Source organism: Triplophysa rosa, linkage group LG6 (genome assembly GCF_024868665.1).
Source record: "Triplophysa rosa linkage group LG6, Trosa_1v2, whole genome shotgun sequence".
NCBI lineage: Eukaryota > Metazoa > Chordata > Actinopteri > Cypriniformes > Nemacheilidae > Triplophysa > Triplophysa rosa.
In genome coordinates, this window is record NC_079895.1 from 25,258,554 (window position 1) to 25,273,878 (window position 15,325).

The window sequence follows — 15,325 nt, forward strand, 5'->3', positions numbered from 1 at the left end:
TTCTGTGATTTCTTCATTTTCCCGTGAAGTTGCTTAGGGCAGTCATGGCCCAATATTGAAAGAGTTGGACTTGTGACCCAAAGGTTGCATGTTTAATTTCTAGGAAATGAAGGAAATGACTGAGGTGCTCTTGAGCAAGGGCACCTTTCTCCCAGTTGCTCCCCGGGTGTGTTTTCAAGACTTGCAGTGCGTGTGTTCACTACTCACTGGATGGGTTAAATGCAGAAGACCCATTTCAAGTATGGGTTGCCAAAATACTTGACAAATACACGTAGCTTCACCTTACGTTGAAACAAAGGCAACATTGTAAAAAATTTAATTGAATAGTGTAGGCACGTGTGTGGTCCTGGTAAGCTCTAGTGATACTTTAATGCTATACATTACAGTGATGTGGCGTTGGCAGTGGTTCAAGTTGGGCAAAATTTCTACCCAGCATGCACTGCTTCAAGTTAGCCGTCGATCAATCTGCATAGCGTCACGTAAAGACGAACGCACACACTGTTGCATATGCAGGTCTTGATCATAAAGGAAAATTACTCCATTAAAAAAACACACATTCAGGGAAGGTTAATAAATGTCTTCAAAAGTGAAACGATGACGTTATTTACACCAAGGACGGCATGAGGGTAAATAAATTATGGGTTGATTCATTTTTTGGTGAACTGTCTCTTCAAAAATATCCTTTTCATTAATGACAAATGATAAAATGTGTTAGTTGAATGGGGATGTTAGACGTCATCATGTTATTACTAAAGTCTGATAAAGTCAGAGGCTTGGTGATGGTCACATTGATGTCGAGCGACCGTGGTGTAGTCTGTTTATAGCTTCATGCTTTTTACTTCTACGGTTATATTTAGGTTTAAAAAAATAATAAATGTTGTGTTCATTTCTAAAGGTCATTTTGATAATTGTGTAAGTATCATAAACCTTTGATAATCACAGACCTTATTCTTGTGATCTTCCAAAAGTCAATGGGAAAAATCTATAGGCTTTTTGTCGAGGGAACCAGTGTGGTGCTTCCAGGTTGGCCTACAAAAAGCATCATCCACACTATTTTTTCGCTCCTTGTTTTTAGTAAATCCTGACAGTAGTTTTTAACACCAGCAGAGGCGTTTGCTTTGGTAAAAGCTGTTAGCAAATCTGGCCTCTAGTTTTGAGTATATATACAGCAAGTGAACTTTGATTTATGAATCAAGTTTGTTTGACATGATTTAACCTCTTTATTTAAAAATGGAATTATTTGCTCATTTTCATGGTTCAGATTAAATTTAAAATACGGAACATGACGTTACTGAAATATTGTCAAAATTAGGTGCTGAATAGTTTTGGGAAAAGCCTTGTGAAACCTCACCTCTCGCTCAGGCAGCATATTTTAGATAGCATCATACAATTTATGAGCTTGTTTTTAGAGTACATGTGAGTTATTTGGAGAAAGAACAGTTTCAGCCAGATGCAGAGTTTTCCTTAAAAAATGTGGGCCCGCTTGCATAACCTAAAAAAAAACACTTTCCACATAACAGTGTCAGGGTCAGCGGGAGAAGAACCCAATTGCAGGCAGCGGTTAAGGGGTTAACAAAAAAAACAAGATTTATTTAAACACAAAACAAAAACCCACGATAGGGTAACGAGGACAGGACTAAATAACAAAACAGGAAAATAAACACTTCCCACGAGGGGGACAAAATAAGAAAACAAGAAAACTAGACTTACACTAAAATGACAGGAACAACTAAGCAGGGTAAACAAATCCACAGGTAGACAGCTAGGCTAGGAACACGGCAAGGCAAACAGGACATGCACGCAAAACAAGCAAATGGTACAAAACGAACAAGCACAGGACAGAAGACACAAGGGCATAATATAGGGGAACTAACAAAGGATAATTAACAAGGGACAGGTGTCGGTAATGAAACACTGAAGGGAAGCTAAACGAGAGAACGAGAGGGGCGGGGCCAAAGACGAGACCGGAGAGAACGCATATTATGTCGTGACTGACGATAATATGTTTCTCTCCACACAAAACAAGAGGCTCTGCCACAAGACCAAGAAAGACATGACAAGAAGAGGCAGAACCATGACACACAGTTCATAAGCCAATTTATTTGAGATTTAATGGATGGGGAGGTTAATCACTTTTGAGAAGTCCGGTGGTGGCGACATCCTACCCACTGCAGCACAGCTCAGCCTGACCAGTGGAAGGAGTTGGGTTTCGTTGAACAGCCTTGAACACGAAGTGCTGAAGGATGCTGATCTGCTGAAGCATCAATAGGGTCCTACCAATCTTGAACACTCAGATGAGGCCTGGAAGCTGGTGCAGAAAGGTCCTTAACAACCTGGAACATGCAGATGGAGGTACCTTGAAGTGAAGGGTTGCTCTCCTGATATCAACCTTGTTGCAGACGTTTGTTGCTGCCTCACTGGACAGTAGACATGGGGTGTGTTCCAGTCCAAATTGTTATGTCCTTCCCTCGTAAACTTCCCTCAGTCTCGTTGACTCGGATGTGCATCATTGCTTACGTTGCACGAGTGCCCACTACTGGCGGAACTCGTGAATAAGGTGAAATGGAACGCACTAGCCCTTGATCACTTGGTATTCACTTTGAAGCTGAATTATTAAATAAATTCACTTATGAATATGTTTTATGCACCATTTTATATACATATCAGTTGTCAATACTATAAACTTTGACTGTAAACTTAGGCTAAGCTAACTACAAGTATTATGCAATTGAATCGCAACATAATTAACATAATATACACTATCATGCGTTTATTCACAAAAAAATGATTTACCATACACTACAGTTCAGTGATCTGCTGTGACGTCACAATCAAGTTGAGTTGTGGGATTTAGAGCTGCTTGAAGTGTACAGATGAAGTTGACTCGCTCCCTCGGTCAAAATCAAGAGAACTAGGGTCTGTCCATATAAACTTCCCTCGTCCACTTCACAAAGTAGAACACACTTCAAAATGGCGGCGGGGATTCCCCCAAGGGGAAGTGCTTAGGGAAGTTTGCAAGGGCCTGTCTAAAAGTGAAGTGGAACGCACCCTTGGAACGTGGTCGATCTGTTATGCTTCCTGGCTCAAAGGCCGGAGACTCTTTTGAAACTTTTGGTGATCTGCTAAGGTCTCTCTCGAGGGGACATAAAGAACGAAGAGTTTCTGCTGAAAAGGTGCTTTTAACCCTTTTCAGATACTTGGCACTTCTCCATTCCAATGCTTTATTTGGCTGCTGACATCAGAGGAGCACACTCACCATTCCTTCTCTGTATTGAACTCATTTGCATAGGAGAGAGTACAGTATTAAAACGATGCATTTGAAGTGTAACCTATGCACATTATCCTGAATGGGGGTCTGCTGATAAGGCGAAATCTGTGGAACAATGGTAATGTCCTCTTCTTCCCTGTGAGGTACTGAGGTCTTCCATCCTGCCCTGTAAGGGGTGTTTGGCAGTTGTCCTAGCAGCCTAATCTTAATCTTAATAATAATAATAATTCATTACATTTATATAACGCTTTTCTACTCAAAGCGCTTACATCAAACGGGGAATCTCCTCAACCACCACCAATGTGCAGCATCCACCTGGATGATGCGACGGCAGCCATATTGTGCCAGAACGCCCACCACACACCAGCTTATTGGTGGAGAGGAGATAGAGTTACGAAGCCAATTAGTACATATGGGGATGATCAGGAGGCCATGATGTTTAGAGGCCAATGGGAAAATTTGGCCAGGAAGCCGGGGTTACACCCCTACTCTTATTCGAAGGCCATCCTGGGATTTTTAACGGCCACAGAGAGTCAGGACCTCAGTTTAACGCATCATCCGAAGGACGGTGCTTTTTTACAGTATAGTGTCCCCTTCACTATACTGGGGCATTAGGACCCACACAGACCACAGGGAGAGCACCCCCTGCTGGCCTCACTAACACCTCTTCCAGCAGCAACCTAATTTTTCCCAGGAGGTCTCCCATCCATGTACTGACCAGACTCAACCCTGCTTAGCGCCAGTGGGCAACCACTCTTGGGCTACAGGGTGATACGGCTGCCGGGTTCTTGTGTATCTGATGGCACTTTGAGCATTTGTTAATGTTGGCTCACTAAAATCCAGACCCAATATAACAAACCTTCCTCCATCATGGCAGTTAGAGAGGTGCCCTGCCCTGGAATGCATTGTCGAGTGCAGTACACTACAATTTTTACAATTGATTAAAAAATGATTTCGGAGATTCTGTGAGACTGTAGTGTACACCGTGAGTTTGTAAATGTTTTGCGTAAATGTGTGATATGAATAAAAGTGCTCATAAACGGCTGTTTAAATAGTACCCTCACAAGACCAGGTCTAGGGGGCATTGCTGGCCCCTCCAAAAATATCCAGCTAACAATTTTTTTTAAATACTTATTAACTACTTACCAAATACTCATTTGTATTATCTTTTAAATTACAATCTGTCAATTTAATCACAGAAGAATGTAGAAATTAGTCATGCAATGAACTCTGATTATATATCTGCCCATCCAGAATATGCAATCCCCCCAGTTGAATCAGCCTAGTACCGGACCTGAAATGAGTGGAGGCTTGGACCCTGAAACAATATTCCTTAGTGGACTAAATTAAACGATGACCAAGCAATACGGTGGGTCCCAATTCACATAATATCCGTCCTAAATGGTATTCGAAATAGAATTAGTACAGCCCAAGTTATAGTATGCTGAAATGAGTATTCTCGGAGTACCCAGGTGGACACTCAAATGGCTAATATTACCCAAAATGAGAGGGCGGAGTTTAGTGAGGCTTCACTGCATTAATACCATAAAAAAGAGATGCTTTGCTGAATTAATGAATGTTAGTATACAGGAACAGGGCACAGAAATCACAATAGCTAATAACAAGTGGGCAAAATAAAATAATTACTGTTATTATTTCTTTATATCATATGAATTGTCGACCTGTAAAAAATATTTATTTACATAGGCCTATGTTAAAAAAATCTGACGAGCCCACATTAAAAAAAATGGTCCGTTCCCTTGGCATTTGCCAGATGGCCCATGATGGAAAATAAACTACACATTTTATAGCTAAATGAGAGGAAGACGCAGGACCACGCACCAAAACGTAGTAAATACCTATATTTAACATATTTTTGTGTCATTGTTAAAAGAAATGAGCAGCGATATCAATTTAATGTATTTGTCTTCTCTCAGGCTTAAAGTGTGTGTGTCAGCTGTGTGTAAACCACACCTGTGAGACGGATGCAGATGGTGCTTGCTGGAACTCTGTGATGCTCATTAATGGTAAAGAGGAAGCTGTCAAGTCCTGTCTGTCTCCATCAGAGCTGAAGGGTCAGGTGTTCTGTTATAGCTCCAGAAACGTCTCCAAACGCAACTGCTGCTTTACAGACTTCTGCAACAATGAGACTCTGCATCTCAAACCAGGTATGGCAGTCTAAAGACCAGCTCCAATTGAGTTCTTACAATATCTGACAATTCAGGTTCTGGAGTATATAAATGTTTGATAAGTTACCATGGCAATACTATTTAAGATAAGTAAGAATCCTTTCTGCCATTTTATGACAATATTCTGAACAAGTTTATGTAATATCTGTGAGTGACACTTCCAGTTGGTGGCATTAGGACTGTGACTCACAAACCCCATGACACAATATACGTACAGCTGAAGTTGACCAAGTTTGGTGATTTTCCACTATAGGAGTATTTAAAAGTTTGCAGTATTCGATTTAAAGAGCAAAAAGGAGACCTAAGAGATTAAATCTTCAGTGCTTGGTCTCTACATAATAAAGAATTCTTAGAAAAATAATATGGCTCTTTGAACTTTAAGTGATTGGACCCTAAAAATCTGATTGGTTTGTAAAACTTCAATTGCTCTTTAAAATCCAGGCAATAATAATGACATGGAAATACATACTTTTTTAGATCTGTGAATAGAAACCAAAGCTGTTTTAAAAACAGGACTTACTGGGCCTTACGCCTCCAAACAATTTTCAATAATACCAAAACATAGAGAAAGAATATATTTGTTAAAGTTAAGGCATGTTAATGCGTATGTAAGTTGTTGAACGTAAATTGTTCATATTCATAGAAAAAGCAAAGGTAGCAGTCTCCCAGTGAGAAAGCCAGTGGCAAAGGTGGCAAGGAACCAAAAAAACTCTTATAATATTAAAAAAATATTATAGATGTATGCCGATGTATAAAGGCTGGAATACACTACAAGACTTTTGCCCAGATTTTCAGTCTGGACTTGTTGCAGAAAATCTGCCGATTTCATCGCATAGTGTGTGATGCCCTGTTTTTCTCTGCAAACTTTCAAAAAGTCTGCAAGTGTGTGATGTCTAGTTCTTTAAAAATCTGTTCAGATTAATAAATTGTGTAGTGTTTGCCAGCCTTAAGAGTGGAGAAAAAAAACTTGGGAGAAACCGGACTCAACCGGGAGAGCAGATCGATCAACCCCGACCTCAACGAGATGCGTCATTTGACGTCACGGACAAGATGGCGGCTAGCTCTTCGCAGGCTTATGTGAACCGTAAACAAACTTTAAATTTTTACAACACGTGATATGCGTGTGAACATGAACGTTAATATTTCCAGACACTGTTTATGAACAAATGCCTGCATTTGAATAGCTACCATATAACGTTCTCTCGGCGTCTCATAGTGACATCACGTGGTAAACATGCGAATGTGACGGGTGGTTGAACGGATTGAGGTCGGAAGTCGGATGTTTTACGTCATAATACGTCATTGTCTCGAGCAGTTTCGAAATTATTTTTTAACAGATTACCACAAGAAACCAACAGTATTACAATTCAAACTGTGCATCACAGTCTCATTTTCTGTCATCAGAATAAGATATTCAAGGTGCAAAACACTACTTCCGCCGCTTCACCGGATGTTGTACCCATGTTCATTAGTAGCGCCCTCTTGAAACTTACGGATTCCATGGTGTGTTTGAATACTCGATTCTGATTGGCTGGAAGGTGTGCATTAAAACCATTTAAATGGTTTTCAAATAAAAGTAATGTGATAACTGGACAAACCAGCCGACCATTGCACAGCATCTGTAATGTGTTTTGGTCATTCTGAAATGCTTCAGCCAAAGTCTGTCATCAGAGCAGTTAGATGTAGAGGGCTGTTTCATTTGTTAAACTATTTCTGTGGATTTCCAGTGCGTTTTTAAGTCAGTTTAATATACATTAAGTGACTTGTAAATTAAATTTGATTTACCTAAAAAATTAGGGAAGCTTTTGAACTAAAGTTGAAATAGTTTAATTTTTTCAGTGTTGTTACAACATTGTTAGAAGGTAGGCTGTGTTGAGATAACATGCTGTTTTTGCTGTGTAGTCAACTATATTTTTCTATAACATGATACATTCTTTATAAATATGTTGTGTTGTTAAATAAACGTTTTTTTTAACACATAAAGGTCATTATCTGTTTGTGCATTGCATCTAACGGTTCTAATGATCAAGCACAGGCTGTGATTTCCAGCTAGATATTCTAGTCTTGGCTGATGGACACCATGTATTCCACATCGCTTGTTGTGAAAATTCAGTTTCCACAGTTATCCCGGCTGGAGTTCATTAGGCTGTAGGTCAAACATGGTGAAACTTCTGGCCCAGCTGTGAAAATGATCGCACAGCATGTGAGCATTACCGTGCGTGGAACTGTAAGTACAGTTACCATAGTTACAGCAGCCACTGTATGTTTATTTAAGCAGTACAAGCGTGCGTGAAACCTGAAAGCTCTGAGATCAATTTATTAAATGCTTATTCAATGTTGAGGAAATTAGAACCCATTGGAAAAAAATAGACCGTGTTCTTTTGAATGGGTATTGATATCTTGATTTTTTCAATTCAATTAAAATGTATTTCTTTAGCATATTTTTGCAATTGTGCGTTGTTGCAAAGATCAGAAAGTTGCATAAAGCATTCATGAAACATATAGAATATACAGTATCATTGCAATGTTTTTCAAATAATATGTAAATTGATGAAACTAACTTTCTACAAAATTAAGTTTGTAATTGGATCGTTATATTTAGGGTGCTATTAAGCAAGTGTGCACATTTTTACGTAGGCCTACTTTAAAATATATACATACTAGCATTACTAACTGTTAAAATAATTGTCTGTAAGATTGTGATCGGTTTTTAAATAGGAATAGAAAGATGGCTGAATTGAGGACAAAAACAATAAATCTGAACCATTTCAAGGAAAGGGAATGAGAAATGTCGTTTCATCCGAAGGCTTGGACCTACCTCAGTGCTTTATGTAATGACAATGTATCAAAATGTTATATACAGAAACAATGAGATATTTAGTCTATTAGCATGAGGGTCATGCCATTATAGCGTACATGGTAATGGACTAAAAAGGAGGAAATAAAATTTATATGTGAAGGATCTGAAACCTCTCACCCCTCAGAAGTATGTGAGTACTCTCGCTATTTCTGTAGATATCTTATTAAGCACCCTTCATTGTCCATTTGCCCTCTTGTTTCCCAAGTGGACTTATTTGCAGTCTATTTTAGTAGAAAAGGGAGAGAAAAGGGAAAATGTGTTTTGAAATACTTGACTATGGATGTTGTCGCTGGTGACCCTGTGCAGATGTTAGTAATGGCCCATTGGCTGAACAAAATCAGCCTTTTTATAAACCTGATGCACTGTACACTCACATACACTGCATAGTGGCCCAAACCTTCTGAGCCTACACATGATTTAGTTTTGGTTTAGGATGATAATTAGTCAATACAGCGTTCTGTTCATGCGAAAATACAAATAAACCAAAATATGCGTGGAACCTGTTCACAGTGCAACTATAGCCTTGAGATGAAATGTCAGGGACTATTGTCAGAGTGTACGTTTGCATACATTTGTATAACGGGTTATTTTATCCTAAGTTTTTTGGTGGAACACAAATATGGGAATCATCATAGAGCCTTTTCTTTTTTTCTTTTTCTTTTATCTTTATTGTGTAATTCAAGAGAGTACACTTACATGAGCTTTGACATCAAATAAATAGTATTGCATTCAGTGTCTGAATGTCTTTACAACATATAGGCGGCAATATACTGTTTTATATTTAAAGTACACTTGGAATTTATTAAATTGTTAACCTTTTTATAATAGAGCCTTTTCAGTACAATAATAGTTCATTGTCAACACATCTGTCATAATACTTTTTTACATAAAAATAATATTCCATATAATTATATTTCTCTACATTTACAATATTTTTGTGCAAGACTGATATTTCACTGATAATCTTTTTCCTTGTAGCCTTCGTTCCTACAAGGTGCTTTGCAATGCGTCATGTCATCCTAAAATGATATTCATTCTATTGAGAACTTCAGCAGAACAGAAGTATTTGAAACACTTGCAGAGCTCTAGCTCAACTGGCAGTGCATGGTGCTAATGGTCATCGGTTTGACTTCCAAAGAACAAATATACAAAATATGAATGCATAAAATATTTTGCTTAAAAACATAAAACAATAAAGGTAAATGCCAAATAAATAACTATCAATTCTCATGAAAACCTAATTTTTTATCCGTTTTTGCATGACACTGTAAGATGTCAGACCTTGTTGTTTTTAACAACCCCCTGGGGGGGTTTAAGGCTAATCCCAGACTGAGGTGTATAAATCGAAAACAACTTGCACTGCCACTGACATATCCTAAAATATATCTGTGCGATTGTTTTGTCTCAAGATGAACATTATTAAATGACTTAACTATCCTAAATTAACTAAGGCCTAGTCCTGGTTTAAACTAATCCCTGTCTGGGAAACCACCTCATAATGTTTTCTTATCAATCAGCTTCAGATTACATGATACATTGTATTTGGAATTGTGATTTTTGGGTAACTGTACTCACACTGCCATACCAGCCATATAAATTAAAAAGGTCTTTGTAAAGTACTTCTGCCACTCTAGAAACATCAAGATGTTTCATGAAATTATAACAGTTTGATCAAAATCTGAAATATGTTTTTCAAATTAAACTATTAGATACAAATGACTGTAAAATCAATTAGGTGGCACAGCATTCAATACTTAGGATAACATGTTTTTTTGCTCTAATTAATGATCTGCATACATGATGATTGTTTGAGGACATTTTGTAAAAAATGAAGATGATTTTTTGTTCTATACACTTAGAGCAATAACTTATTTTTATGCTTTAAAGCTTTCATTAAAAATTGGTATGTGTTATTAGATTTTGATCAAACTTGAGGCAAATGTTTGATCACATTGATGTGGGTGATGTAAATCCTGCATATAGCGCCGCCAAAATGAACTCAAAAGTAACTTTAAAATCATCTACTTATATTATACTAAGCTGCTTCAGCCTTGGTGAGAATAATGTAAAGGCATGACTGATGTGAAATTGTAAAAGGCTTTGTGATATCTAAAATAGTGTTGCCATGGTAACGTGTCAAATGTTAATATTATATTTAGGTGTTTTTGAAACTCATGTCAATAAAATGTCATGAAATTTGGCAAACATGTGTGCAAAAGCTGAGAAATAGGCGTAGCAGGGGGGCTCCTTTATCTACTGCAAACATGGCACGATTTTGATCATATATGAGACATACAGTAAGTTTGGTCACGGGGTCTGATCACATTAATGTGGTTATTGTGACTGTGTTATTGAATTTTTTGAGGCTCTTAGTATTCTTAATATGTCAAGAAACTTGGCACACACACACAGATAATTAGGCATATGCAAAAGCTTAGACATGAACATAGAGGGGAAGATGCTAAATGTGACCCTGGACCAAATGCATTGCATTGTTCTCTGACAGCCTCCATGTAGCGGTGGTGCAGTGGTGTGGGGGCCCATCAACGCTGCTTGTAGCTATATTTGTTGTTTGAAGTTGATTAATTAATATATGTGTTGACATGAGAAACGTCTTGTGTGATGGTTCAGAGCCGTCGCCTGAAGGCTTTGGCTGGAGTCAGCTGGAACTGGCAGCAGTTATTCTTGTGCCGTCGTGCTTGGTGTGTGTCGGTGTCGTTCTGGGAGTGTGTGCCATACAGAGTCTGCGCTGCACACACATTAAAGCCCGCAAACAGGACCCAGAAGAACTCCTAGACGACCAGACTCTTGCGTCACCTGACAAATGCTTGAAAGAACTCATTTTTGACATGAGCACCTCCGGCTCTGGGTCAGGTGAGAGCTACGAATTTTGATTATGGTTGCTTAAGATTTTATCATATGTTGTGTGCTATATTTAAAGAAACCCCCTCAAAATCTATACTACTTGCAATGTGTAAACTTTTTACATGTTCCCCGACTTCCCCTTTTTCAAAAAATAAATTGGCAAATTTTGCTTTTGCTTTTACAGATGCTTTGAATGAGTGACTCTTAGTGCAATCAATGTAAAGTATTTCCGATTAGCACACAGATTAAACCAAATTTGATTTATTAGCGTTAAACCTTTCTCTATTTCTTTAAAAATCTTAGTATTCACTTTAAGTGAACTATTACTTAAACCTTTTTGCTAAACATTTGCAAAATTATTATTACAAATACCATTATTAAATCAAATCATTATTAAATGTGATTAATATCATTATTACAAATTACAGTATTATCATTCATATTAGACCTGACATTACAAGCCTTGAGGTGGCGAGTGTAAATGTTTTAACTATGAGGTTAAATTTAGGTCTGTCTCAACTGAAGAGCTACTGTATGACTTCAGCAGACTTTGATTACAGCACATGAGTCAAATTCATTTCTGTAGTGCTCCCAGTCATTTTTTTGTGTTCTATATAAAAGTCACATGTGTAGAACAATATGAGTGTGAAATAAAAATATGATTTAAAGGGGTCATATGGCGCGAACACGTGTTTTGGTGTGTTATAAGTTGCCCATGCATGCATTAGACATGTAAAATTGTAAAAATGAAAGTGTCGGAACAAAAGACGCATTCTATCTAAAAGCGAATGCTCACCCAGACCTGCCTGAAACGCCTCGTGTAACCACACCCCCACAAATCTACGTCAGTTCGTGGTATGATTTGACTAAGACCGCCCAAATGTCTACGCAAGTAAGGTGGGCGACCTGTCAGTACAATTGGAGAGGAACCTGATGTTCCAAATATGGTAAGAGGCGTTACATTTCCCTCACACGCTTGCAGTATTCGACCAATCACTACGCACTGGTGAACTGGCCAATCAAAGCACACCTCGCTTTTCAGAGCGATGAACTTTGTTAAAAATCTGCGCGTTTCAGAGAGGCGGGGCAAAGAGGAGATACAAACATACACGGTATGTGGAAAATACAGCGTTTTTGAACCTTAGATCGTGTATACACATTACATTACATCTAAAACAAATGATAATATTAGTTTTAGCCGTGTCATTTGACCCCTTTAATGGCTTATGGTATATTATTACTGACCAAGCTAATTCCTAATTTATTATCATTGAGTTGTTACTTTTAGCTGACATTGTGGTTTTACCTTAGGATTGCCCCTCTTGGTGCAAAGAACAATTGCGCGGACTATCGTGCTCCAGGAGAGCATTGGGAAGGGCCGTTTCGGGGAGGTGTGGAGGGGCAAGTGGAGGGGAGAGGATGTTGCTGTGAAGATCTTTTCCTCAAGAGATGAGCGCTCCTGGTTCCGTGAGGCTGAGATTTATCAGACCATCATGTTACGACATGAGAATATTTTGGGTTTTATCGCTGCTGATAACAAAGGTATTACATGACAGGATTTTGGTGACTTCTTCTTTGCGTTGTCTTCTTACAGTTCAAACTTAATAAACAAAGTAATTCCATAAACTCCTGTAAACAAAGTATATACACTTTGTAATCAAAGTAATTCCAGTAAAGATTGTTGTCACGATTCTCGTGGTGGAAGAACCCGAGCGCAGGCAAGCAGTGAAGGGGTTAACAGAATACGTTTAATAAACAATAACAGAAACAAAACACCCACGAGGGGGTAACAAGGACACGACTAAGGCAAAAACTGAAAACAAAACACTTCCCTCGGTGGGGCAAAAATAAAAGGACAAAATAATACAGCTATGACACAACGTCTACTAACAGGCAGGGAACAAGCACAATAAAACAATACAAGGGCACAATAAAACAATACAAGGGCACAGCAAAACTCACTAAGAGAGGACTGGGGCACGAACGGACACACAACACGACATAGTACAGAGTACAATCCATACGCACAAGACAAAGAAACAAGAGGGTATTTAAAGGGAAGACAAACGAAGGATAACGACACAGGGCAGGTGTGGGTAATTAAACACTCAGGGAAAGATAACGAGGAAACGAGATGGCGAGAACAGAGACGAGACACTGGAGAGAACGTATATTATTGTCAAAAGGACAAAAATATGTTTCTCTCCACACATAACCAAAGGCTTTGTCATGACTCTGCTACAGGACCAAGAAAAACATGACTAAATGAAGCAGAGCCATGACAGATTGTATAGTGTTTCATAGAAGGAAATTAAAAGACTAAATAAGCCAATACAGTGTTATTTTAAGTAGCTTGCTATAATAATTGAATGTTATTACATGAAAAAGTTCTACTTAAAGTGCAGGTAAGATTGTATTTTGAAGTTTGCTAATATTGTATTGGAGTCCCCAACAATAGGTTTAAATGCATCCAAGGTCAAAAAACGCTGTCATTTTCTCAAATTATGCATTTAATGTCACCTCCTTTCTCAAAGATCCCTAAACGATTCAATTGAAGTAGTTCGAAGTTTCTCTAAACCCCTCCCTTCGATTGGTCAGCCACCCCAGTCGGTTGTGATTGTTTCTTTCCGCATAGACTTCATGTCGGAAACAAATCGGCCATTACCACAACTACATTTGAACTCCGGAGGCTTATCAGTACACGGAAGTTCTGGAAGGTTACAAAAATGGCATCGATTTGTGTTATAAAGATAATAGGGTGACCATACGTCCTCTTTTTCCTGGACATGTCCTCTTTTTGGGACTAAAAAACTGCGTCCGGACGGGATTTCAAAATTTCCTAAAATGTCCGGGATTCGGCTTTTGCGTTCTACAGTCGTCATTCATTGTATGCGTTTTTGCATTTTTGCAAAGCCACGCCTTCTTGCGCGCCACCATCGGTCGGTAATGTACGTACGTACGCACGCAAACAAAGTGCATCTCAATCCTTCGGCACCACGGCAACAGCCAATAGAGAGAGCAGCAGCTTGCTTGTCAGTGGGTGGCACACGGCTCCTGAATAGCGTAAACGATGCCCAAACGCAAATGTAAATTCACAGATGAATTACGAAGAAAATTCCCGTGTTTTCGTCTCGGACGGGATCCGTTTGAAGCAGAATGCATGACCTGCAAAGCTGGTACGTACGTGTCAGTGTCAAATAAAGGTGCTAGCGACCTAGAAGCCCATGTAAGCTCCGCAAAACACAAAATTGCAGCTAAAGGAGAGAGCTCGTCAGGTAAATCAACTGACTATTTTGTGAGACCAGGTAAAACAGATGATGCTGTTACTGCTGCGGAGGGAGTTTTGGCATTCCACGCCACCAAGCATCACAATAGCTATAGATCAACGGACTGCACATCTGCCTTGTTAAAAAAGGCTTTCCCTGATTCTGAGATAGCGCGGAAATTTCCAAGCGCTCGTACAAAGACTGAAGCAATTATTAACGCTGTGATATCAATATATCAATACGTTCACATCTACACTGTGCGCACAGAGAATCTGAAGGAATACTGTGAATTTGTTGATGTTGAATACAGAAGTCTCCTTTCTCACACCAAGACGCGATGGCTGTCATTATTCCCAGGTATTGAGAGGTTGCTACAGATGCTTCCAGCCTTGAAAGCATTCTTTTGTCACAGGAAAAAGCCTCCTCGATCAAGAAGTTTTTTGAAGATGAGTTCAGTAAAATTTACCTCTGGCACATGCACTCACTCATGTGTGTGCTTAATTCACACATTCAGGAGATGGAAAGGGAGAGCAATTCAATTGTGGAAGTGAAGAACATTTTGAACAAAGTCCGCACCGTGCTTCTTGAACGCAAGACCAATAACTTTATGTCGCTTAAAGTCAAGGGACTACTTGCACAAAAGCACAAGGATGGACTTGGTAAGAGGTGTGACCATTTCAGTGCTCAAGTACAGGGTCTGTACAGTTCATTCCTGGAGTATCTGGAGAAATGGATGGCACCCATGGAGGAGTTCTCCTGTTTCATGTGGATGGATCTGAGTGAGACACCTGACTGGAATGACGCATGTATCAAATACCTGGGAGAAAAGGGGGTGCCAATTGATGATGCAAAGTGCTTTGATCAGGTCACCAATCTG

The 15,325-nt window shown here is 39.0% G+C and overlaps 1 protein-coding gene across 3 annotated transcripts in view; it reads left to right on the top strand.

Moving 5' to 3' along the window:
• Nucleotides 1-15,325, top strand: part of LOC130555912 (activin receptor type-1C) — a 28,019-nt gene that overhangs the window by 1,709 nt on the left and 10,985 nt on the right. Inside the window, exons 2-5 of one of the 3 annotated variants that reach the window (XM_057336466.1) lie at nt 4,523-4,637; nt 5,206-5,436; nt 10,949-11,191; nt 12,494-12,724. In XM_057336466.1, the coding sequence (XP_057192449.1) occupies nt 4,622-4,637; nt 5,206-5,436; nt 10,949-11,191; nt 12,494-12,724 (721 nt within the window). In that variant the 5' untranslated portion in view covers nt 4,523-4,621. The remainder of the gene's footprint in view (nt 1-4,522; nt 4,638-5,205; nt 5,437-10,948; nt 11,192-12,493; nt 12,725-15,325) is intronic. The other 2 variants (XM_057336465.1, XM_057336467.1) reach the window with 2 other exon arrangements.